Source organism: Apteryx rowi, unplaced genomic scaffold, assembly GCF_003343035.1.
Source record: "Apteryx rowi isolate R43461 unplaced genomic scaffold, aptRow1 scaffold_472, whole genome shotgun sequence".
NCBI classification, from domain to species: Eukaryota; Metazoa; Chordata; class Aves; order Apterygiformes; family Apterygidae; genus Apteryx; species Apteryx rowi.
Window position 1 is genome coordinate 294,533 of NW_020450730.1, and position 23,503 is coordinate 318,035.

General features: G+C 36.1%; 2 protein-coding genes across 2 annotated transcripts in view; one reads left to right on the forward strand and one right to left on the reverse strand.

The window, feature by feature from the left end:
• The window catches only part of VPS37A (VPS37A, ESCRT-I subunit), a 15,821-nt gene extending 1,527 nt beyond the window's left edge, over window positions 1-14,294 (forward strand). The window contains exons 2-13 of the mRNA XM_026078171.1: window positions 111-187; window positions 3,859-3,933; window positions 4,847-4,961; window positions 5,824-5,924; window positions 6,830-7,046; window positions 8,119-8,189; window positions 9,249-9,376; window positions 9,469-9,527; window positions 9,620-9,688; window positions 12,372-12,515; window positions 13,261-13,341; window positions 13,657-14,294. Coding sequence (XP_025933956.1) covers window positions 111-187; window positions 3,859-3,933; window positions 4,847-4,961; window positions 5,824-5,924; window positions 6,830-7,046; window positions 8,119-8,189; window positions 9,249-9,376; window positions 9,469-9,527; window positions 9,620-9,688; window positions 12,372-12,515; window positions 13,261-13,341 — 1,137 coding nt within the window. The 3' untranslated portion in view covers window positions 13,657-14,294. The remainder of the gene's footprint in view (window positions 1-110; window positions 188-3,858; window positions 3,934-4,846; window positions 4,962-5,823; window positions 5,925-6,829; window positions 7,047-8,118; window positions 8,190-9,248; window positions 9,377-9,468; window positions 9,528-9,619; window positions 9,689-12,371; window positions 12,516-13,260; window positions 13,342-13,656) is intronic.
• Window positions 14,295-21,905: 7,611 nt separating this feature from the next.
• The window catches only part of MTMR7 (myotubularin related protein 7), a 37,864-nt gene continuing 36,266 nt past the window's right edge, over window positions 21,906-23,503 (reverse strand). Inside the window, 2 exon segments of the mRNA XM_026078170.1 lie at window positions 21,906-22,365; window positions 22,841-22,967. Coding sequence (XP_025933955.1) covers window positions 22,006-22,365; window positions 22,841-22,967 — 487 coding nt within the window. The 3' untranslated portion in view covers window positions 21,906-22,005.

The following is a 23,503-nucleotide window of genomic DNA, read 5'->3' on the forward strand; positions in this document are numbered from 1 at the left end:
GCCCCGTGGGCGCCTCCGCGGGCCGGCCCGGCCCAGCCGCCCGGGGCTCCGGCCTGAAAGCCTAGGAAGGGGCGTAAGCTGTAGGTGCCGGAGTAAAGCCCTGCTTATAGAAACAGTGTCGTTTTTCTGAGGTCAAGACGCAGAAGAATAAACCTAGGAGCACGCAGGAGCCTGCAGTCACTGTGCCGTAAGCAGCTGTGGGACAGCAGCGTTCTGGCTCTGCCACCTGTTTTTCCGACGTGCAGTGCTAATCCGCTAATGACTGACTATGTATTCTAACTTGTTCTGGAGGCGTCGGGTCTTCTCTCCTCCCCTGCCCACCCCCACAGTGCTCTGCCACCACCCTTTTTACTGCAAAATGATTCTTTTGTCCTGAAAGGCTCCAACTGGCTGCATGCTGATCAGTCTTGCCTAGCTTTTTCTCTTTTAATTCTTTTAAAGTGTTCATCTCTTAAAAGGAGTTCCACAATTCAAATGTTTCAAGTTACTTTTAAATGAGAGCCAGTTCCCATGGTATGCRTAGATGTTGTTTTTAGTGAACATGTGAGCATTTATCGTGCATCCTGGGATGTTCAAAAGACTGTTGAAGTGGAATGGCTGAGATGCCTCCAAAAGCTATCAGAAAAAGAAAAGGGAATGTTTCCTGCTATGTCACACTGAGGCCAGCAGTGGGAGGGAAACAGATTTCCAACCTTGAAAGAAAGGAGTCGAGCCGAGTTTAACAGTTGCAAGCTAATTGCTGTCTTAGTATTTGAAATTAGCGCATAAGAAACATAGGTATGATAGTGTAGTTTGCTGTCGTTGGTTGTTTAAACTTAAATCTCTTCAGAGCCAAATTTTCACAAATATTTTAGAAGGATGGTTCACTCTTTTTAAGAGCTTACCCAACAGCTTAAGCTTATCTAACCAGAAGTTTTTGTTGGCCAGGCCTTTGCCTTTTATTTTTACCCTTTTCTTTGTACCAGGGACTTTAAGTCCTCAGAAAAAGGTTTTGTTTATTTATTTACTTTTTTCTCATGGTCAGCTCACTGAACTGGTTTACTACTCAGTTCTGCAGGCACCAGGGCYGACATATACAGAGAGGGAGTGGACCCTGCAGCCAGGAATGGACAAAGAGAAGGGTGGGGAGATGGTAGTTGCTCAACCATAACTTTTCAGCAATGTAAACTAGCCTACATAGTCACTCTTAAGGATAGGCAAAAAAGCAAAAAGTAGGCAAATGAAGACCTCCTTAAAGAAGGTTACAACTGTTCGGACTGATCAGTTAGGAGTTTCTGGGCTTCTTGTTTCATTTCTCCCTCCTCCCAATTTGTATAGGTTGTGCAGGGGAGGGGAGCATACCCGTACACCCTTCTCAAAGGAGTTTTGTAGGCTGACTGTTCAAGTACCTGACAGGTCATTAAAAGCAGAAACATGTAGGAGATAACTCCTGAGAAAATCCTTCAGTTAGAAAGAAGAGGTGGTGACTTCAGTGTGTGGTATATCATAATAGAGCCCTAACTCTCTGATTGGATTTTATCCCTTAGGGGGTGTGTGATGATTCTTCAATGATGTGTTATCTGTGTCAGGTTTCACATCATAGGGAAAGAGTGGATGCTGAGTTGCCTTTGAGAGGAAGATGAGTGGGTAGGGCAAAGCGTAGCTGAGTTTGTGCCTTTCTTCATTTATACCCAAAGCTCTAAAAACTAGAGTTGTAAGTTGTATGCGCACATAACACTTCAGAGGTACAAAACACTCCTACACTGAACACACTTTTTCCATATAATTTATTTGGGGTTTTTTTGAGCAAGGGGGGAGGGCAGGGACATTTCCAAAGCTGGGTGCAAAGAGGCTTTCTGGGAACACCCAGCTGTTACTATTACCAGTTCTAGCTGTGTCTGGTCCCCTTAGAAGGGTGAGGGAGAGGATGATATTAGTAACCAGGTGCAGGCAGAAGAGGAATCAGCCTAATTTTTAAGCTTAATTTCCTTCCCCCTCCCTCTGCATGTAAGAGATCTGCAAAGAATGGAATAGCTTCTTTTGATTGAAGCATTATAAGATGAAGCTGATTTTTCTTACCTCTTTTCTCTCCCAATACCAGCCTAGATATGTTTATGCTGTCTGAAACTGTTGCTTCTGAGTTAAGTTTACACCTCCTTCTCTTCCTCCTTTGTATTCTTTGGAATGCCATCTTTCAAACCAGTCTTGCTCTGCATACAAGTTGTAGATTGCTTTGAATGTTGAAATCAACTTCTTATTAAAGCAGCTGGTTTTGGAGAGTTTCTGAGTAACTGGCCTGTTACAGGAGGAGCCAGTTTGGATTCATTCTCTTAATAGTTTCATAAGATATGTGTTTTCTCACTCAGGGCTTTCAGGAGGGCTGTGTCTTKAGTGTTCTTGGCTTACAGAGCTCTAAATTTTTGCAAGTAGCTCTTCAGAGAAATACTGTTGAAAATATCTGTGTAAATGCATAGAACTCAGTGCATGTGGAAAAAATGACTCAAATAGTAAGAAAGTAGGTTGAGTGTAATGTATGCCTTAAATATTTATTTGTAGACAGCATAGTGGAGTGATACTTAAATGTGAACCAGATGTAAAGCCTTGTGAAGGTAAATGTTTTGTTAGATAAAAATCAATTTAGAAGAAAGCAGTGATGGGATGTCTTATTATAAGCCAGTAGATGGGGGAAAATAAGTTGGGAGTGTTGGCAGATCAGCCAGTAACACAAGGCTTTACAAAACAGAAGTGAAGTTTTGCACAGATTTGAAGGTAGTAGGAAACCTGACTTTGGAATAGTAAATGGAAATCAGTGGAGGAATCAAAAAGGAGTTATAAATAACAAAACTGATGGGCGGTAGTGACTTTCTTGGCATTTCAAATGGGATAAAAGGATGGAATGGTTGGGAAGTCAACAGTAAGGAAGAAGTCAAGATGCCACAGTGTGATTCAGAATGTATTTTACACCTGTGTATTATGTGGTAAAGTTAAAATTGCTGAAATGCTGGCTGTCCTATAGTTGTCATGGTCATCATATGAAGAAAGAGCTGAGTGTATAGATCTGTTCTTTGTTGTGTTGTGGGAATTTTTTTTTATAGCTTCTGTAAGCTTCTGTGAAATTTCTGCAAGAATGAACTTGCCTGGTCAAATTTTCTTTGATTTTTGGACAGCAGTGTATTTGTCTAAATTGCAACCAGTGCAGCAATTGAAGATGAAGTATTTTATATAAATAGCAGTACCGCAACAGCAAAGGTATTCACTGTATTGGTAATTACAATAACTTTACCAAGTAAGGCCTGGGGTCTTGATGTAGGTCCTGATTTAAAAGTGTTCTTTTTTTTGTTTGCTTGTTTATGTGCTAAATACTTTTCCTGTCAGAAGTGGTATGGTGTCTGTTTAGGTATATAAAGGATAATATTCTTAAATATGCTGTAGCAAGACTGGTTAAAAGAATCCATATCTTATCCAGCAAAAAGCTGTCTACAATAAAGTCATCTTACAGTAAGCCCATGACATGCCCTTTCTGGCAGAATAACAGCAGTAAATACATGTATTAAATCTTTTCTCARTTAAGATTGCAGGAACACCAACCAAAAATTTAGACACTGAACCAATGCCCTTGCCTACATACTAAAGCAAATGCAGTCACAAATTGTGTGGTGATTGTTTTACGTTTCCTAAAACTTATGTTCAAAATTATATTTGAAGTTAATTTAAAGCATATTGACTTATTCCAGTGATTTCAATTTTCTTCTTAAGTAAGTTTTTCAGAAGAAAACTAAATGAAAAGAGTGTCTGAGGTAACGCCTTTTAGGTTGTAGGTACAAAGGCTGTTATATTGACCATGAATTGAATGCTAACAATTCCTTCTTTGTTTGACAGCATTGTAGAAATTCAGAAAGATGTGGAATATCGACTGCCATTCACTGTAAACAACTTGACAATTAATATTAACATGTAAGTAGAGTGAGATACCACTATGTGCATCCTGAAAATTAATATTTTTCTAACAAAAAATAGGAGTATAATATAAATGGCTCCCATCTCATAACTAATTTCAGGAACTGTAAACTTGACTTGCATTAGTAGTTTTAGTGACTTGAGTGAAACTAGTTGTGTTCATAATGCAGATGCTCAACTTGAAGCATAACTTTTTTCCCATGCTCAATTTCTAAGATAACCTGCATGTTTTTAGTAGAAGCAAGTAGCATAAAACTAAGTGTTTCTGATGTCGGAGTGCCCCTCTAGTAAAAGCAAATTTAAACAGCAGCTTACTAACCTGCTGCTAGTTCCTCATATTTACTCTTACCTCAGTAAGTATGATCTTCTGGATCAGAACTTAAAGTTGATTCATGGTAATATTTCCACTGAATTTACATGTTTTTTGGGTGCTTTCGTTCTTTGCTCTGGCAAATGATCAAGATACCCTATTCACAAGTTTTTATTACTTTAGCCTCAAGGTTTTGATACGTTGTCTAATATTCTTAGAGGTCATACTGCATTGTCTTTATTACAAAGTTGTTAATTGTTAGAAAATTATTGTATTAGTAATGTGTCAGGGATATTTTCTACATTTGCTTTGTCTGTGGACATAATTGCTTCATTGTTATCCAGGCCTTTTCCCCAGCAAATACTCTTTTCAGTTCCAGAGAAGCCTAATATTCTAACCTCTCTGAAGTGTCATTACTGACTTCTAATTTTGTAACTGAATAATCCTCTTGTGTGGTTCACGCTATATTTCTCCATAACAGTTTTCATAGAAAAGTAAGCTTATGTAATTAGTAGTGTGTTTTCTTTGTATAAGAAGACTTCTTATAGCAAACTTTATTATGGGGCATAGCTGTAGTAATGGTTATTTTTATATTTGCAGCTTGCTACCACCTCAGTTTCCTCAGGAAAAACCAGTCATCAGTGTGTTCCCACCTGTGAGACATCATTTACTGGACAAGCAGGGTGTATATGTGACCTGTCCACTAATAAGTAATGTATGTATAATTTGTAACTTTATATGTCTACTATTAACTGGCAATTTTAATGCATGTCATATTAGGTTATTGCCAATCTTTCTGGCAAAAAAGACTTGCTTGGATCCTAATCCCGCTCAAATGCTCTTGGTCTGAAAACAAAAATTCAGTAGTATTCAGTACGCTACTATTTTTTTCTATTACTACTACTATTACTGAATTCAGTATTCAGTATTTAGTATATCTGAAACTGTATTAAGTTATGATGACTTAGAAAGTTACTGTCATTTTTCTTCATAGTACCGGTTAGCACAGTTCTTGTTTCTCTACAGTATATTCCAAATAAAGGAGGAAGATATTTTAAGACAGTTTTGCAGCCTAATTCTTTCTACCTGTATTCTGATAGAAAAGTGTGAAGGCTTTAGGTCTAATGTGCAATATTTTAATATGTTCTTCATTTATTTTCTTTGCCAACACAGATGTGTCTTTTAGAACGACACTTTTCCGAATGTAATTAATGATGCTTTTTGTCTCAAAACCTTAAATCTTGATTTTTATTTTTTTTTCAAATGCACCTCTGTAACTAAGGGGTTTTTTTGTTTGTTAGCGATGCCATGCTTAATTGATTCTCCATTTATAATGGCATAGTTAAAAAGTTTTAGTTTCTGTTCAGTTCTGGGTGGCTTTAACACTTAAAGGAACAAAGTTTCTAAAGTATTTAGAGCTTGCAAGTTTACATTCGTTGATATGTCTCTGAAATCATTTACAACGCTGCCGTGTGAGTGTAATAAATGGTCGTGTCCAGCATGTTTCAGAGGTGTTGGATTCCAGAAATATTTTCTCTTATGTGTTTAGCTTCTTTAATTTTTTTTTTTTAAACCAGTTTGCAATGCACTCAGACCTTGGAAAAATTATTCAAAGTTTATTGGATGAGTTTTGGAAGAATCCACCAGTTCTGGCTCCTAACTCAACATCGTTTCCATAGTAGGTGTTTATAATTGTAATGGAACTATAGTAACATTTTAAAAACTGTAAAGATTAAACAAGGCATCTAAGGCATGGAGAAAACGAAATAATATAGTGGATTTATTGAGAGACTTATAACACCCTCACCCCTGTGATGAAAACATGATTGTTTTAAGAAGCAACACTGACTTGTGTTGGATTTGTTGTATCAGCATGCTAATGTTCGTTTTAAAGAAAATAAAAGCATGTAAAGTCACGAGTGTTTACATTATCGGAAGAAATCTTAAAATCTCTATAGATCATGATGTGAGCAGTTGTATTTTTTTCATGTTCTGTTCATAATCTCTCAGGGTAGGAAGCAGTTTTTGTTGCACMGATGTGAATTTAAATGATAGTTGGATTAAATAGGTAAAGGTGATCTTAGAAATTCAGCTGTGAGTAGTATAGTAGTACAGACAAGGCTGTAATGTTTTACATTACAATGGTGGATTTTAAAAAATCATTCATGTTATTTAAAAGTACTTACGTATGTATTGCCAAAGCCATTAAAGGCTATACTGTAAATGAGAATTTGAGTAACACAGATGTATTTCTTAGGACTTCTATATGGAAACAATTTAAATTTATGCCCTCATAAATCTTTGAGAAGCAGATTTTTGAATGCACCTCTGATTTGCTCTCTAACAACTAAAGAACAATTTTTTTTTGGCTGCTTTATAGTAGGTTTTAACTTAACAGACTTGTATAACTGTAGAGCACTATAATAGGTAAAGTAGACTTACTATGTTAGAAGTAAATGAGAACAAAAATGTTTGTCATCTTCTAAAAGTTCAGTATTATCTCTTGTACATGCTCTAGTAGTTAAAATTCAAATGATGAGAAATGTGCCGTAAGCCATTGGTTGCTGATGATCATGTTTTTAGCCTTTACAGCAAACCATCTGGAATGCCTCCGTATGCACGTCAGGGGTTTCCATTTCTTCCTCCCTATCCACCCCAAGAAACAAATAGAACTATAGCCGCTGTGCCAGTTGCTGAATCTGTTCCTTCGAGTTACGCTACAGATAAGCCTGCTGCTCCCTCTTACGGCTTGATTGCTGATCTGCCACTGCCTGTTCCAACAGCAGAAGCAGTACTTCAGGTTTGTGCGCTGAGGTTTGTTGCTCAAGTTGTCAGACACTGGCTATAAGTCTCCTTAAAGGCAGACAGGGCAATGCCACAAAACTCAAGGGATCAGTCTAAGTCAGTGTACTTATTTGTTTTGCTTGTGCTAGGAAAATGAAACTATCATTTTGGTTGTGATGAAAAGGTTTTGAGAACAACATTGAAGGCAGACCAGCAAGTGTTTTTTTGAGCTTCAGTGAAACTAGACTAAATATTTTTGTATATATTTCTTTTGAGCTACACTGTATTCTTAAGTATATAGTGACTGTTTTTACAATCATGGAAAATGTAAAGCCCTTCTATACAGGATTTCCTAGATAGAATTTATCAGATGAGAACAATATGTAGTCTCCAGTCTTTATATGTAGGGTATTTTTCTAATTTTCACTTGGTTCAAATAGCTTCTCTTCATGGAGCTTCCATGTGTGTACCTCCTTCCCCGGCACACACCCCCCTGCACATTCCTCCTGCTCTGCACTCCAGAGGGAATTTTTTGAATCTCTTCCAATAAACTTGATATCTAAATGTTTCATGTTTCTCTCATCATGAGGTTAAAATTGTCTGTAGAAACCAAAGCTTTTTTTAATCTCAGAAGGCATGTTTTGTTCATGTGGTAGAACTGAGAATTTTTACCTTCTATGAGGACAGATATTTTTCTTCTCTACAGACTTTTTTCCTGAGGGTTATAGCTAAAAACACCACATGTGAGATACCAAAATTTCTGTCTTTTTCTCTATTCTTATTTTTCTGAATTGTTCCTCCTGTGTCTTTCCTGAGTCATTCAACTAATCTTGAATGGAGCACTTAGCAAGACAGAATTATTTTCCTCCAGATTTGACTACTCTTTTGTGACATGCCACCTCAAATGTTCCCAAGTATTTTTGTTGCTGTGATTGAGCTAGACTTTTTCTATTTGGAGACTAGTGCTATAGCTACTTACTACTTTGTTTTTATTGATGACAGAGATTCATTTCCAGGCTTGAATTATCAAGAATTATCAAGAAATTGCTGTTCAGAGATTTGCTAAGCATTCCTAAATTTCCATTTAGGTTGGCCAGAATGGATTTACTTACAAGATGCCTGATGTTCCTGATACATTTCCAGAACTCTCAGAACTAAGGTAAATTTTTAGAATGTGATAAAACTTTCATATTCGTTAGAAGTCAGTTATTGCTGGTCTGCAAGTAATTTTTGTAATAATTCTTTCTGAATACATCACTGAAAGTACTTTGGAGAAATGATAAATACGTCAATTATTTTCTGAACATATAATTTGCTAACTGGTAAGTAAGCCTTGTATTTAAATTCTTGTATTTAAATTCTTGTTTAGGGTCTTCTCAGTAGGAACAATATTTCAGGATTCAACACCTGGAATAAACATCTATTTTTATTTTTTCTGTCAAAGTCTTCTGCTCTATCTTCTGGGACTTCACCAGGGATTTAATTGCTACTAATAGAACAACTCTAACTCTTGAAGGAGAAGGCAGTATAGGAAAGCAGACTTGAGAGTGGCTTTGCATCAAAAGTATTACCTTGTCACAATTCAAAAATCAGATCAGTTATTTTCACAGTAACTTGCTCAGATCTATTGAGACAGGCTCCTTAATCTGTTGTCTGTGATTGAAAGGATTATTATTTAATTATTAATTATGAAAGGGTCTTAGGAACTTGGTTTATTCACTTGCTGATCTCATCTTTATGGTGTTGTCATAGCTTACTAATTGAAAGCTATGTTCTTTAAAGAAAAGAAAAGGACCTTTGGCAAGAAAAAATTCTGGGTTTTGGCTGCTCTGGACACCTTTTAAGAGTCTGTGTTGAACTTAGCTAAATGGACTATAAGTCCTAGCAGCATCTTTAATATGTAGCAGAAAGGTTTGGGGGTGCGGGGTTTTTTTGGTGTTCTTTTTGTGTGGTGGGTTTTTTGTTTTGTTTTTTAGAAATAAAACATTTCAAGGAAGTCTGGTACTTCCAAGAAGACGAGCTTAAATTCCATGATTATTCTGTAGGCAGCTGAGGCTTTAGAATTTGTTGGCAATATGATGAGTGTATCTAAGAGTCACGAGTGGTATTACAGCTGTGCTGRGTAGTGTTAAAAAAATGCTTTGGCAAAAATGAGTAACTCTACATGTAATGCTTGCTGTTAGCTTTAAATCTGCTTTTTCTCTCTGTTTCAATCTAGTATATCGCAGCTGACCAATATGAATGATCAAGAGGAAGTGTTACTGGAACAGTTTGTGAATCTACCACAGCTGAAGCAAGTCATTACTGATAGAGATGAGTTAGTGAAAAGCATTGAAGAGCTGGCAAGTAAGTTGTCAAAACATTAGCATCTCTGGCTGTGTTCCGGGAACTGAATCCTTAAAAAAAAAAATAATAATAATAGTGATTTTATTTTACAGAAATAAACTTATTGTTGGAGCCTAGTTTAGAGGCAAAAAGACAGACAGTGTTGGATAAAGTAAGTGAACAATGAAAACTTTTCCAGAAAAAGTAGTTGCAGTGTTCTGTATTTTCAGGGGGGAAAAAACATTCATTCTTTTTTACTTCCAGTATGAGCAGCTCACACAGATGAAAGCAGCCTTTGAGAAAAAGATGCAAAGACAGCATGAACTTAGTGAGGTATCTAATCTCTATTTCATATAATCTTTTAAGAATACTTCACTAAAACTGAAGTTTTGACWTGTACCTTTATCCATGAAGAATATTCTTCTGGTTGAACTCTGCTTTTTTGAAATAGTGAGATTCATTCACATCAAGTATGAACTAAAACAGTGAAGTGCCAACTAATTTAAAAACAAAACAGTGTTAAAATTACACTGCTGTTTTTTATGGTACAGTAGAAACAAGGTTGGAAGAATGTGATGAATGAGCCTTTTGATCTGTTCTTAGGTTTAATCTTATGGCAAACAGTTTTAAGAATAAAATTATTTTTACTAAAGCCTTGTTAAATCAATATACCCATTTAACATAAGGAATCTGTAAAACTGTACCTGATAAAAATGGTTAAAACCATTGCTGTACAGCTTTAAATTCTGTGATTCACTAGTTATGCCAGTATGTTACATATACTGTCAAACTTTGCACATTCTAAAGCACAAATAGGGGAAAGTCATTACTTCAGAAAGTAAATTGGGTAAAGGAAAGAGTAATTTCTTAGTATATTTACCAGGTTATGCATTTAAAGAAGTAATTTATCATGAAGTTTTTGATGCATAAATTGTTTTATTGTTTGCAAGATTTTTATCTGAGAGTACAACAATGCATGAAGACAGCATGTATAGTATCTGAATTTCAAAATGTCCAAAGTGTAACAAAATGTGAAATCGCAAGTAGGTAAATTATATGATAGCAAACTAAATGACCTCATCAGTGATCTAAATGAGTTGAATGCTTTCTTACTTGAAAATCAGAACAGACTGACTGCTAATGTCTTCTTTCTGTGTGATGTAAATTGGCCTTAAAGTGGACAGAGATAGTTGGCTGGCATTGAGAAACTTTCTACTTCAGTAAGAAGCCTCTCAAGAATAGGACAAAATGCCCACTGTTATGTTAGCTTTCCTTTTTTCTAAGTTTGATTTGCTGATTAATGGTTAGGAGGCTGAGAGCTGCAGTTGCAGCTGAATTTTTGTGCTTTTTTTTTCCCCCCCCCATATGCTGTATCTTTGTTTGAGATGCTTGCTTTGTACCAGTCTCCTGGTATCTCATCCTTCAAAATTCCAGGCAAGTTTTTTTCCCTTGTACTGTGGGTATATTTTAGTTATCTTTTATGAGAACAAACTTTGCTCATTTTACACAAAAGTACTGATTAAATCAACAGGATTTTTCTGGTTTCATTACAACTTTACGCTAGGCAAACCAAATATTTTTCATGGGGTAGATGAAGGGGGGTCCAAGCATCTAAAATGTTAAATCTATATAAAAATACCTTAATGTTGCACTTATGGCTCTGTACAGACTCCTACTGAAAAAATGAATCATGTTCTGACTAATTGTCCCAGCATAGTGGAGGAAAAATAATGAAATTATAGGCAATAAACAGGCATAAAGGCTTGAGTTTATAAGAGCATGTAAGAATGAATATACTGGACCAGATTAGCAGCCCATCTACTTCTGGAGTCAGCAGTAGTGTCTTGCATAGCATTCCCTGGATTCTTTTCCACAAGTTCCCTTCTAGGAGGAGAGTCTTCTAATCTCCCTTTTGATCATGTTTATTTCCAATATGTATAATATCTTGTGGTAAAGAGTTATGTAGTTTAGCTACATACTGTGTGAAGAACCATTTTATCTTGCTTGTTGAATCTGCCGCTTGCAAACATCGGTTGATTATCTCTACTTTTGGTAGTGAAAGTTGCAGTAACTGCTTAATCTCCCTTTATTATGCTGTTCAAGATTTTGTAGTAATCAGTCTTTTTGTCTTTTCTGGGCTAGAGTCCTAATCTACTAGTTTGTCATAATTTGATATAAGATTACTCCTTGCTCTTCAATACTTTAAATATACAACCAAGCCCAAATCTGTAGTTAGACTTTTAGCAGAACACTTTCTCTAGTTTTCCTAACCGCTTCAGGTGCAATAAAATAAGAGGCCCAGGATAAACTGCTCTGAGGTTAGCTGAGTAAAGACAATGTGAAGCAGTAGTTTGTTCAAAGTTGTGTTTCTACGAGCAAAATATTTTTCTCTTTGCTTAATAAGGGGGAAAAAGTATGTTAAGTTTTGCAGAGTTACATGTGGACATTATTTTCCATAATACCTGTTTGAGGGACTAAGTGAGGGAAACTGCATATTAATAGCATTTATTTTTGAAAATGTAAATTAGGATTGACTGAATCATTTCAAGGTTACTTAAAAGCTGAACCAAAAGGGACTTTTATCACCTTAAACTTTTCCAGTTCATAACTGACTTTGAATTTCAGTAGAGTCTATTTATTGATGGCACTTAAACAATAATTCTATTCCGAAAGTGTGCACTCAAGAACCTGACAGATTTACAAGCTGGATGCTTTCAACAGTGTAGAATATCAATGAAGCTGAAAAGCTTTATACACTTGTGAGAACAAGATTGTGAATCAAGCTGAGATCAAGAACTAAACTGGCAGCACTCTTCTTGGATTGAATCATTTCTAGTTTATCAATTTACACTGTTTCTTGGAGATGGTGCTCCATTTAGTCACTTAGTCTTTATGTAATAATAATAATGCTCTATCCACATATCCCATGTTTATGTAGTCATTTATCTATCTTGTTCTTGGAAACGTGAATTTTGATGGACAGTTTAATATTAAATAGGTGTTTTTATGTTTTTAGAGTTGCAGTCCAAGTGCTCTGCAAGCCAGACTGAAAGTAGCTGCTCATGAAGCTGAAGAAGAATCTGACACTATTGCAGAAGACTTCTTGGAAGGCAAAACAGAAATAGATGACTTTCTCAGTAGTTTCATGGAAAAGAGAACAGTATGTAGTGAACAATTCATTCTAATTTGAGAGATATATACAGTGCATAGTAAATAAATCTAAGACATAAGCAGACTTGAGCAGTCTTGTTATTCAGAGTAGTAGTTGCAAGCTCCAACAAAAGAAAAATATATCCATAAGTGGCTTCAGTCACTTTAAAATGGAATCTGCGTTTTTAAGGAGCATAAGCTTTTAACACAGGAATACCAGGATCTCCTGCATCAGACTCTAGGCCTGTGCTGTTGCAGGTATTTTTGTGTCCCATGTTCTTCTCTATCCTGTAAAAATATAGGGAAGATAGCCACAAGGACATTTTTGTATTTGGAAAGAAATCCGTAGAGAATGATATGTTGTATTAAGCAACCTTAATCCTTAATTTATTAAACTTTCTAAACTCTAGCTATTCTATTAATGACTATCACCAAATAGGTAACAGATTCATAAATCACCTTTCTTAGTCATGGTCTGACAAGAGCAACTTGGTAGTGTACCTTTTCTTTAAAGATGTCTGATAAATGCATTTCATAACATAGGAAATGATTCTTTTCTGTTGTAAATAACTGCTTTGGAGTGATGTTACCAAAACATAGACAATTACTCAGCTTGGATTTTGGAAAGGAGGTGGTTCACATGACTTTCCCTTTTCAAAGAGCCTGCAAAGTAGCTAAATCATTAAAGAGAAACTGCAGTATGTGTAGTACAAAATTCCTTTCAGGAGTCACTGGTCCTATGTCTTGTATTTTAGCTCTGCCACTGTAGAAGAGCCAAAGAGGAAAAACTTCAACAGGCAATAGCAATGCACAGCCAATTTCATGCTCCGCTATAGGTAAACTGATATTTTAATATTTGTGGTGAACTTGTTTTTATTTTTTAAATCTGCCACATTGTCACACACTTACTAAATGCTAATTGCAAATTTGTTTACTACAATATGTGGTGTTCTAATAATGCTTCATGTGGAAATTAAGTTCAAGTGAAAATCACTAGTTCTATCTACTGTTTTTGTTCAGTGAGAGAAAACAGTCAATAGCTGCAAAATTTCTATTTAGGACTGTATGTGCTGCACCTGTTATCAATTAAATCTAAAACTTAATATACAAAGGAGTTAAAAATGTCTAATTATGCAAATTTGTCTTTACAGAATTCCTGCAAACTAGACCTACCAAGAGAAGAGTGAACAAACCCAATAAAGCACACTTTTTAATAACTATTATTTGCAAATATGCATTTCATCATATGTGGTTGTATTTCTAGAGGAGATCGTATGCAGAGCTGGGACTGTTTTTGTACAAATTAGAATGTCTCTTTATATTCTCATTGTACTCAAGAAATCCTTCTATTGCAATCTTTGCACTAATTTCTTGTGTTTATTGTTGATAGTTCTTATTATACTTGAGTTTCTGCTGCTATACCCCATTCTTCAGAGATTAAATATCAAAACATGTAATTTTGATTAGCTTTTTACATTTTTATAAAAACATGATTCATATCTTTTGTATTCTTAACTTTAAACATAGGTTTGGCTTGATCTGTGAAAGAGTTTGAGACAGCTGGTGATAGGGTTTTGGAAACTGAAGTTAATTATTTGAGATTGTCAGTGAATTCACAGGCTGTTTTTTCTTGAGGCCAAAATGTTTAACAACAATTTTTTAAAGTAATAATACAAAACTAAATATAGCCTGTTTTGTGTTTTGGATAAGTAGATTTGACTTCAGCAAAGTATGTTTTGGAACAGATTATATTGGAATCAAATAAATGATCTCTAGATTTAGCATGTTACTTGGTGCTAATGGAATCTTGATTTCAGGAGTGGCATGGTACCTACCACAGTAATTAAATACAAATTTCATTTAGCAATTTCATTTCATACATGGTTTTACTTGGAAAGAAAGAAGAAATTCAGGTCACTTCCTAGTTTTGGTGTCTCATACAACAAGAATACATTCATCACGTGAGGAACTTGAAAGTGCTTTACAAAAACTAATTCTGAAGTTCTGTGAAGTAGCAAGGTTTTTTTTGTTTTTGTTTTTTGAATAAAAAGTGTGTTATGTCAAGGCCAATGATGAAAATTTGGAACAGTGAGTCTTAATTCTGTCCTTTAATCACTGAATCTTGTCTCAGGTGAGCTCATTTTTTAGGATGGGAGATACATCAGGCAAGAATGGATAGCGTAGCCAAGAACCAAGTGCAGTATTCTGTAGGAGAAAAATACAACCCCCTGAACACATGCATGTATGTATGTTATCTCTCACTCTGTAAAAAGACACATTCTTTTTATTTATCTTGTCAGTGAATTAAATTTTCACACAGAAAGTCAGGTTCTAGAAGAAAAGAAGTAGTTGTAGTTATGGGACAGAAATAAGGTAAAAACCTCCAGAAATTAAGTAATCTATCAGGAATCCTGCTTTTTTCTTTATATCTTTTGTCAGGAAGCAGTTTGGAGATAACAGCCCTTTTGTCACATCTGTGTTATCTAGATAGGGTCACAGAACACTGCAGATTCAAGTCTCAGACTAAAGCAGGTCAGGCCAGGACAGTGTTTTCTGTACTGGTAATCTTTTAGACAGTCCTAACATCAATGCTGTTCCTGCAAAATGGATTAAGGTATTTCTTTTCAATTGGAGATAAGTGAGTAAACTTGCAGTTATGAAAGTCACATAAGCATAGCAGAAAGTCTAATCCGCAAACTACTAAATCCTTAAATAGGGCTTTAATCTGTGCCCTATCATACTCTACAGTGTTGTGGTGGTCTGTCTTAAGCTACCGCTTTTCAGGGTGAGTAAATTATTCTCTTGTACTCATGGGGTTTTGTATTTCTGGGTGGTTCATTTGGTTTTGTTTTTTTGTTAAGCTGGCCCAAAACCTGCCATTAGATGTCCCAAGCAAATAGAACTATGATCCGAATCAAAAAAGATGCTTAGGTGCCTGAAGCTTGTAAGTACTGCTGGTTAAGTAATGATTTGAAGAATATCTCCTTCAACAAAAAACATCGTTGCCACTGAGTGTGTGAAACACTGCCTGTTTATTGACACTGCACTCTGCTAACATGCTAACTAAAGTCCTAATTCAAAATGAGACCCTGTAAAAGGTTTTCTAGATGGTCTGAGTATTGTAATCCCTGCAACCCTGGAGAATATCTACTTTTGCGCTGAGTGTGGAAGTTGTTCTGGATCTTTTTCTGAGTATCTAGGTAAGGAGCTTAAAGACTGGACACACAATTCTGTGTAGGGTTGCTTTTTTTTTCCCTTTCCCTGTACAGAGAGAAAGGGACAGATGACCAGATACTTGATGCTGTTCCTCTGTTGAACAAGTATTTCCCTTATACATTTTGTAGTGGTTTGGAAGAGCAGACTTTGTCCTCATCTGCCACATCCCGTTGAATGTTCTGTGATGTGTTGTGGTGCTCTCCTTCTGAGAATGAGCTCTCTAGTTAGGTCACCTTCAGAGGATTTGTTTCCCAAACCAGTACTAGATCTCAACACTTCAGCTTTTCCTCTTATGCTACTCCTGTATTTTCCAAGAGAGCAAACTTGCAGATTCAGGGCTTCTTCATGCAGTGTTTCTGATGGCACTGCAGGAGAGTCTAGAAGAAAATCTCAATGTTCAATATCATTTCTTAGTACAATGTTTCTTGTTCAGGGATGTGAATGTTCAAGGTCCTCTCTTTTCTCCCTTTGTGTTCTCTTGTATTGTTGTTCCTGTTCCTACACTTATTTCTCCTATTTTTAGCCCTTCATGCAGTCACAAACTCTTCCTTTGAGAGAAGCACAGAAGTCTGTATTCAGTGAGGGTGTGTGCTGGGTTAACTACAGATATCCTGTAACATGCAGGAAGGGCCAACCTGTTTCTGGTTCTCCAAGAACAAGCCAGCCTACTACTGGGTTATATCTCTCTCTGATTTAGTCTCACACTAGTTGTGCCAATGATGATGTTTTTTCTCCTAATCTTCGTTCAGTCACCAGAAGACCTAGTAGAACACTGGTCATGTTCTGCCAAATATATAATGGTAAGTTGTCAGGTTTCTAGCACACTGATAGCATTCACTATTAAACTCTTCCCTTACCTTATCTTGCAGAAAGGTGAAGTGTAGGTGTAACTTCAGCTTGAAACAATTTCTTATGAAGTATAAGAGAATGGAAGCTGCTATTAGATGCATGTTCTAAAGTCTCTTAAAATGTGTCAAGTGAGCTTTTAAGCAGCTTGGAACAGTAGGGAATGTACAGTGACTGGCTTCTGGGGAGTGTTGCATTATGGCCATGTTCGTACTGAGGTGTTCTACTAAGTGAAACAGTGAAATAAATTAGCATGAATACAAGATTTAGCATGAAATACAGGAATAAGGAGATGATGTGTCTTTGGGGCTGCTGTAGTTTTTGGGGGGAGGGTTGCATTCTGTAGTGCAACAGCTGATTGAGTTGGCTTTTGATATATTTTAACTTCTGATCTCATTGCTAAATGTTTTCTGTGGTTGAATTTAAACCTCTTATTCCTCCCTGAGTCAACTGACTACTGAAATCCAGAACTGAATTCTCTGTATAGCGATTGTAACTGACTTTATTTTAACATTTCTTTGATTTGCAATATAAGGCTGTGAAATCAAGCAAGTTACTTTAGGGTGATATATGTTGGTAGTATACAACTGTGGAGTTAATGGCACTTTCTGTTGGGGGTTATAGAAGAAAGTTTTCCTAGATTTCACAGTATATCTGACATGCTAATCTTTCTTAAAGGCATTGACTGTCAGCTATGTACAGCTATACTGGTCACAACTACAAGCAATAGACTATAAGTTCTAAGTAGTACCTAATGTTCTTACTATAATTGTTGTTTGCTCTGTAAATACTCTGCAGCTTTGTCGCTTCGGACCTTGACCAAATACAGAAATTAGAAATCTTTGTTAGTCTTGTTTCTGTCGAAGTTGGTTTTGCTACTTCCTTTGAAGACTAGGAATGTTCTCTCTTAAGAGAGATTTGGAGACTTTCAGGTAAAGCTGAATTAAAACTCTGGCAACAAACTTAAGTCAGTTATCACAGCCTGTGTACATGACTGAATAGAAAATACCGTAACGTGTTAAACTTACAAATAAATGCTTTGGGATTTTTAACAATTCTGGTAATTGTCTACATTGTGGGTGGATTTGTGCCTTGCAGGACTTGCTGGGTGAATACAGAATTGTGTTGGAAAACATTTTGCAAACAACAAGCAAATTGCACAGTCTGCAGTAAACTAGTTGAGGACAAACTTTCATTCTTCTTTAACCCTATTTAACCCGTTTGACAGCAGCAATTCTTGGAGCTTTCTTCACTAGAATGAGCTTATGCTTTGAAAGCCCATAGTGCAGCTCTGTCTATTGCTTTTGTAAATGCTATGTCTTGGTCAGATACCTATAAAGATCAAAAATTTTATATCGTAATAAGCTAGAAGGAAAACTTACATACCAATAATAAGTAAATACCTTAACGTAGGAAGAAAACGATGGCATTGTTTAATTTTTTGGAAACAAAATAAATGAATCAGAGTAGCCGTGGCAACCAATACACTTTAACGATGAGTCCTTGCTGAAGTCAGCCAGTATGATTCTAATGGACTAATAAGGTTTCGTTAGCTTCTTTTCCAGAATGTTTTGTAATAACAGACCACTAAACGGTATTTTAAAGATTTAAAATAACTTGACTTGATTTGCTGACTGCAGGTGCTTTACTGACAAATAATATGACTATGAATGTTTATCTTACCCTTTTCCTCCTATCTTTCCTACCTTTTCTTCCTATCTATCCATTCTCTGGCAGTGTCTCTGGCCTCTGAGTTCTGGGTTTGTGCTGGTGTGGGTACTCTTGGCACTAGAGCTGTGGCAGGCTTTCCACTGGTCTTAGTACTGTGATAAGCTGAGATACTTTTGACTTCTCTTCCCCACCCATATGTTCCCCCACCCCCACCCTGCTTCCCCAGTGAATTGCCAATGCCTTACCTGTCACTGGAGGATTTTCAGTCACTGTGGTGTTTACCTGTATTGGCACCACAGAGTGGAGGGGAGACCAGCCAACCTACAAGATACACTCAGGTTTCAGCCTATATACAAAAGCAGCCCATTGCCTTGACTGTGGTGCTTGTGATCTATTAGAGGATTTCTGTGTGCAGATGGGAGCAACATCCACATAAAAGCCTCAATTTAACTTGTCAGCAGTGACAGAATGCTTATCTTCATTGCAAAAGGCTACCTTCTAATTATTGCTTTTTTTTAGATTATTAGTCTCTGTTATCAAACATGGTTTATGGTGTACAAATTCTTGCTCTGACTTGCCTCATGTCTTTAAAGAATGCAGCTCTCCCCTCACTGCTAATTTTAGAGAGCTTTCCTTCCTGCCTCCCTCCTTTTACTGTTTTTCCCCTTAATCATGACTACATCCTTCATTTTGAGCTGCCTACTCTTTTTTCATCATACTTCTCAGCTCTTCAAAATCTATTTCCATTTGTTACTGCCTTTGCCTATGTTGTGTGTAGAGCTACCAATAAAAGCGGCTGTGTTCATTTTCCCTGTCTGTTCTTCCAGCCAGAGATTTTTTTGTAGAGAAAACTTAGCTGTTTGATCCCATTGTCTTCAGTGTCACTTCAGTACATGTTTTATACTAAAGAACAACTTGAATTCAATGAGGCTAAAATACCACAGAAATCTGTAATACTCTTATAATCCCTTCTTTCCTGCAGTTTGTCATGCTCATTTGTGTCCTATTTCAAATTACAGCAGGCTTATTGCCAAAGTTGAAAGGATTTACAGCAGAGGGAAGACCCCCACAGGCTACAAGAAATTAAGGTAGTTCACTGTGTCTTTTCATCCTTTTTGTTTTGTTTTCCCTAGAAAAAAATATGGGCCATAACAGACTGCCATATAATGAATGCAAGTCAACTGAGAGTTGAGTTTTCTTAGTTATCGTTTGTAGATTCCTTCCCAGCTTAAACTAATGAATTCAAGTATCAAAGTAGGAAAGATATGAAAATCCCTTGATCTAAGTGATAAAATGCTGCTTGAGCAACTGAAGAATTATGTTGCAAAAATCAGGAAAGCAAAACATCCTTTCATGCGCTAATGGAAGAACATAACACTGCATGACCTAAGTATTTATTTGGAAGTATTTCTCAGCAGGCTAGCATAATCCCACAAATACATACATTACAATGAGAACAATAATAGCTAATGCAAAATTCTAAGGACTGAAAGATGCATTACAGAGAGCTGCTAAGTAAAGACTTCATTTAAAATATGTTAATATTTTAGCTGTAAAGCTAGTTACAAGAAATTGCATAAGCCACATGAAGACAGTGCTTTAAATTTGCATATATTCATGTTCAGTATTTATTTCTAGACATATGTCTAACAGCACACAGTACCATGATACCACAATTTTACATTTTAAAGATGTGGAATATTGCCTAGTCTCAAACTCATTTTTAAGCAGAATATTTTTGTCTTGTTTTCATTGTTGAATTTACAGCATGTTTCTTTATTTTGAGAAAAAACATTCAAAATTTCCTTTAATGCCATAAACTTTACAGGCTATGTTCAAAATATGAAATATATTTTTAACAGCACAATTAAAATCAGGACTTTCATTTATTAAAAATCCATAAAGATTAAAAAACAAAAGGCTAGATTCTCAGATTTTAAATTATCATAGCTCTATTTATTTTAACTGAGCTACAGTGATTTCTCAAATTGAGGATCTGGCCTTTCCAGTATAACATTAAGATGAATCTTGCCATTAGGAATAGAATTATTTGTTCAAATGCAGAAGCTCCTTTAGGAGATTGTTCATAGTACTGCAGTTGACTAACTCATTTTTAATAACGGAGTTTCTTAGAGCAGAATAAAAAGCCATTCCACAAAAGCAGACTGAATAGTAAAACCTTAAACTTCTAAATTGAGGTATATTTATATAATTTAACTCTGCCTAAGTCTGTCCTTGAAGGAATAGTGTGAAATGCAATAAAATAAGTTATGTTTCTACCATGCTATATTTAACTAGAACACAATACCAAGTTGCCTCCAAGCAGGTAAGAGCAGACATACAAATTATATTTTAAAATGCTTGCTCTAACTATTAAAAAAAAAAAAAAAAAACTTGCAAGAATTACAGCCCCATGTGTAAGCTGTTTCAAAAAGTCCTAAGTTTTAAATGTTTTTCCGAGGTTTATTTCTGTATATATGGTTATGAAAGCTATAGCTCTTATGATTTAAAACTGAAAATTTTTAAACCAAACTTGGAGAATAAACTTTCTGTTTTGTTGTTCTACTCTATTTCAACTCATAAGTAGAAAAATGCTAAAAAATGAGCAAAGAATTATTTGAATTGGTCATTTTGTTGCGTTAGCACTGCAGTGTTCAGGTTGGCAAATACTACAAGGGAAACTTTGTGTGCAGATGAAAAAAAAATCATTCTGCTTAGTTTATTTTAAACACTAAAATTGGAAAGAAATACTATTTATACTAGTTCCTTTATTAGCATAACCTTCCTTTAATTTTGACCTTGGAGCAATACTCTCAAAAGTGATTTAGACTCCCTATTCTCCAAACTGTGCAGATACCTCACTCCCACTGAAATAAAATATTGACAAGCAGGAATCAAAATAGGCTGGAGAAATCTGTATTTTTATTGCCTTTAAAATGTTAACCTTTATATCTCGTTTAGACAATTCTGAAGAGGAGTAAATTATAAACAATAGAACTTGCGAACAAAAAGTCTGGAGTACCCTGCCTGACACTTATCTTGTAGAGTGATGCATTACTATGAACACCGTGCAAGTATTCTTATATTCCTCAAAGCTTTGCTCACAGAAACCATTGAAATTTTGACACTGGGTGAGATTTGAGTGCAAACTGGACTCACTCAGGTGCAGCAGCTATTCACTCAAGGATCTTTTGGCAGGATCAGAGTCCCCTAAGCAAGCATATTGATTTGTTAGTTTTAATTTGCCTTGAGAGATTTTAATAGGAGAATATGCAAAATAATTGTTGAAATTGAAAACTTAACACATACCATGAAGAAAAGGTGAAGATGATACACAATATGCCTGAAGGCAAAAAAGCTCTACAAAAGTAAGTTTTGATTCACCAGTAAGGCTAACACTATTTTCAATTTTGCTCGTATGTATAACAGAGTACTTTGGAATTTCACATCTTTGGAGAACTATTATTTTGTACAATAAATTATGGAAATAAATGTACAAATTGAGGAATGTGCAGTTAAACACCACAATGGCTTAAATATTTGTAACAGCAGAGAGTACTGTTCTTTAGCATTCTGTCTTACAACTAATAATGGCTTGCTTTGCTTAGATCTTTACTTACACAATTGTACAGTTCCCTTTCTTTGGGTTATTAATTTCTTTAGGCCACAGACCATTTCCATTCTCTGTCTGATGGAAAAAATGTCATTTGAGACTGTGAAACACACAGCTTTATCTGCATCTGGATCCTTGCTGCTATGAAGGTATTTCAGATTGTCAGAAATACAGCTTCATCTGAATCCTTGCCACTGTCTTCACTTGGCAAGCAGCCACCACTGCTTGGGGACCTGCAGCTTAAGTCCTCCACACCTGACTCCTGATCGCTGTTAGCTGAGAGGTCGGGATCAGAGCTTTTCAGGTTGTCCTGTGTCAAAATTAGGGCTGAATCTTCTTCATCCCCCTGTGAAGGGCTCCGGGATGGGAATGATTTCAGATTGTTGTTATACTCCTGGGGAGTGTTAGCCAAGCTAATGTTAGAAGTAGAGCGCCCTAACTCTTTGTTTTGGTCTTGTTGCTTACTCTTGACTTCATTATCATTTAATTGCACTTTCTGAAGACTTGCCAATCTCTGAAATAAAGGAAAAAGTATATATTACAGGCATATATTTAGAGCCCAGTTCTCCTATTATGTGTTTTTGCCTTATTTAAAAAAAATATATAAAAACTAAGTTCAGAGTCCAGCCCAACTGTCATCCTTTAAAACTGCCTACTTGACTGTTAATGTCTGTAGGGTATAAGAAGTACAGAATTCTGTCACAAAATGGTGCTGAATGAGTTACAGAAGGATACAAAACTTCTTTCAAGAGTAGTACTTTTGCACCAACATCAAGGTGAAATTTTATTCTTAAATTTAAAAAAAAAAATCCACCTTTGTGTCTTACAGATGCCAAAAGCAAAACATTCCCAGTACGTGAGAACAAGAATGATGGCCAGACATCCTCGTAACAGAAAATGATGTAGCACATGGGGGATTGTGCAGTATTTGGAGCTGGGTTTAGTTTCACTTCAGCTGTGAAGCTTGGCACTTTGAGATCAAGTATTACCTCTCCTAAGACCTCCAGTTCTTCTTCCAGCTGCTGAGTTTCTTCCTTCACTGCCATCAGATAATCAGTAACTGACTGTCGTGGATGCATCCCCTTTTCAAAGCGGTTGTACATACCGCTCCAGAACCTGGAAGTGGTGGAAAGGTCAGCAATGGTGATGTGGCATCAGAGGACTTAAATACACACATTCTTCAGAGGTGCTATCCTAAACGGTCACCTGCCCAGTTGCCTGTCATTGGAGTACGCAAAAGTTCTACAAGTTCGCTGAAATTTGGTAAGATTCATAGTTCATTTGTGCTGGGTTAGTCCTGAAGATTTAAATCTGTAGACATTACACAGCTTGAACCAATTCGAATATGTAATAGAAAGAAAGATCATTGTACCTTTGATTTAGTCACATAGCTGTGGATGATTCAGTGATTCAGGCTTTTAATGATTCAAGACATTAACTATCAAGAAAAATGGTATAGCTTGTCAGAAGAACTACATGTATCCTCAAAGAATAATGCAGATTCTTCCTATGTTTATTTTTTTTCTACAGTGCGTGTGCCGCACAGCAAAGGTAGCTATACAGTAGCTGAGGTTAAAGCCAGTTTTTTGTATTCCTAGTTCTAAATAATTGCCTTAGTTCCCACAAAACTGATCTTGAAATGCTGTATGCTT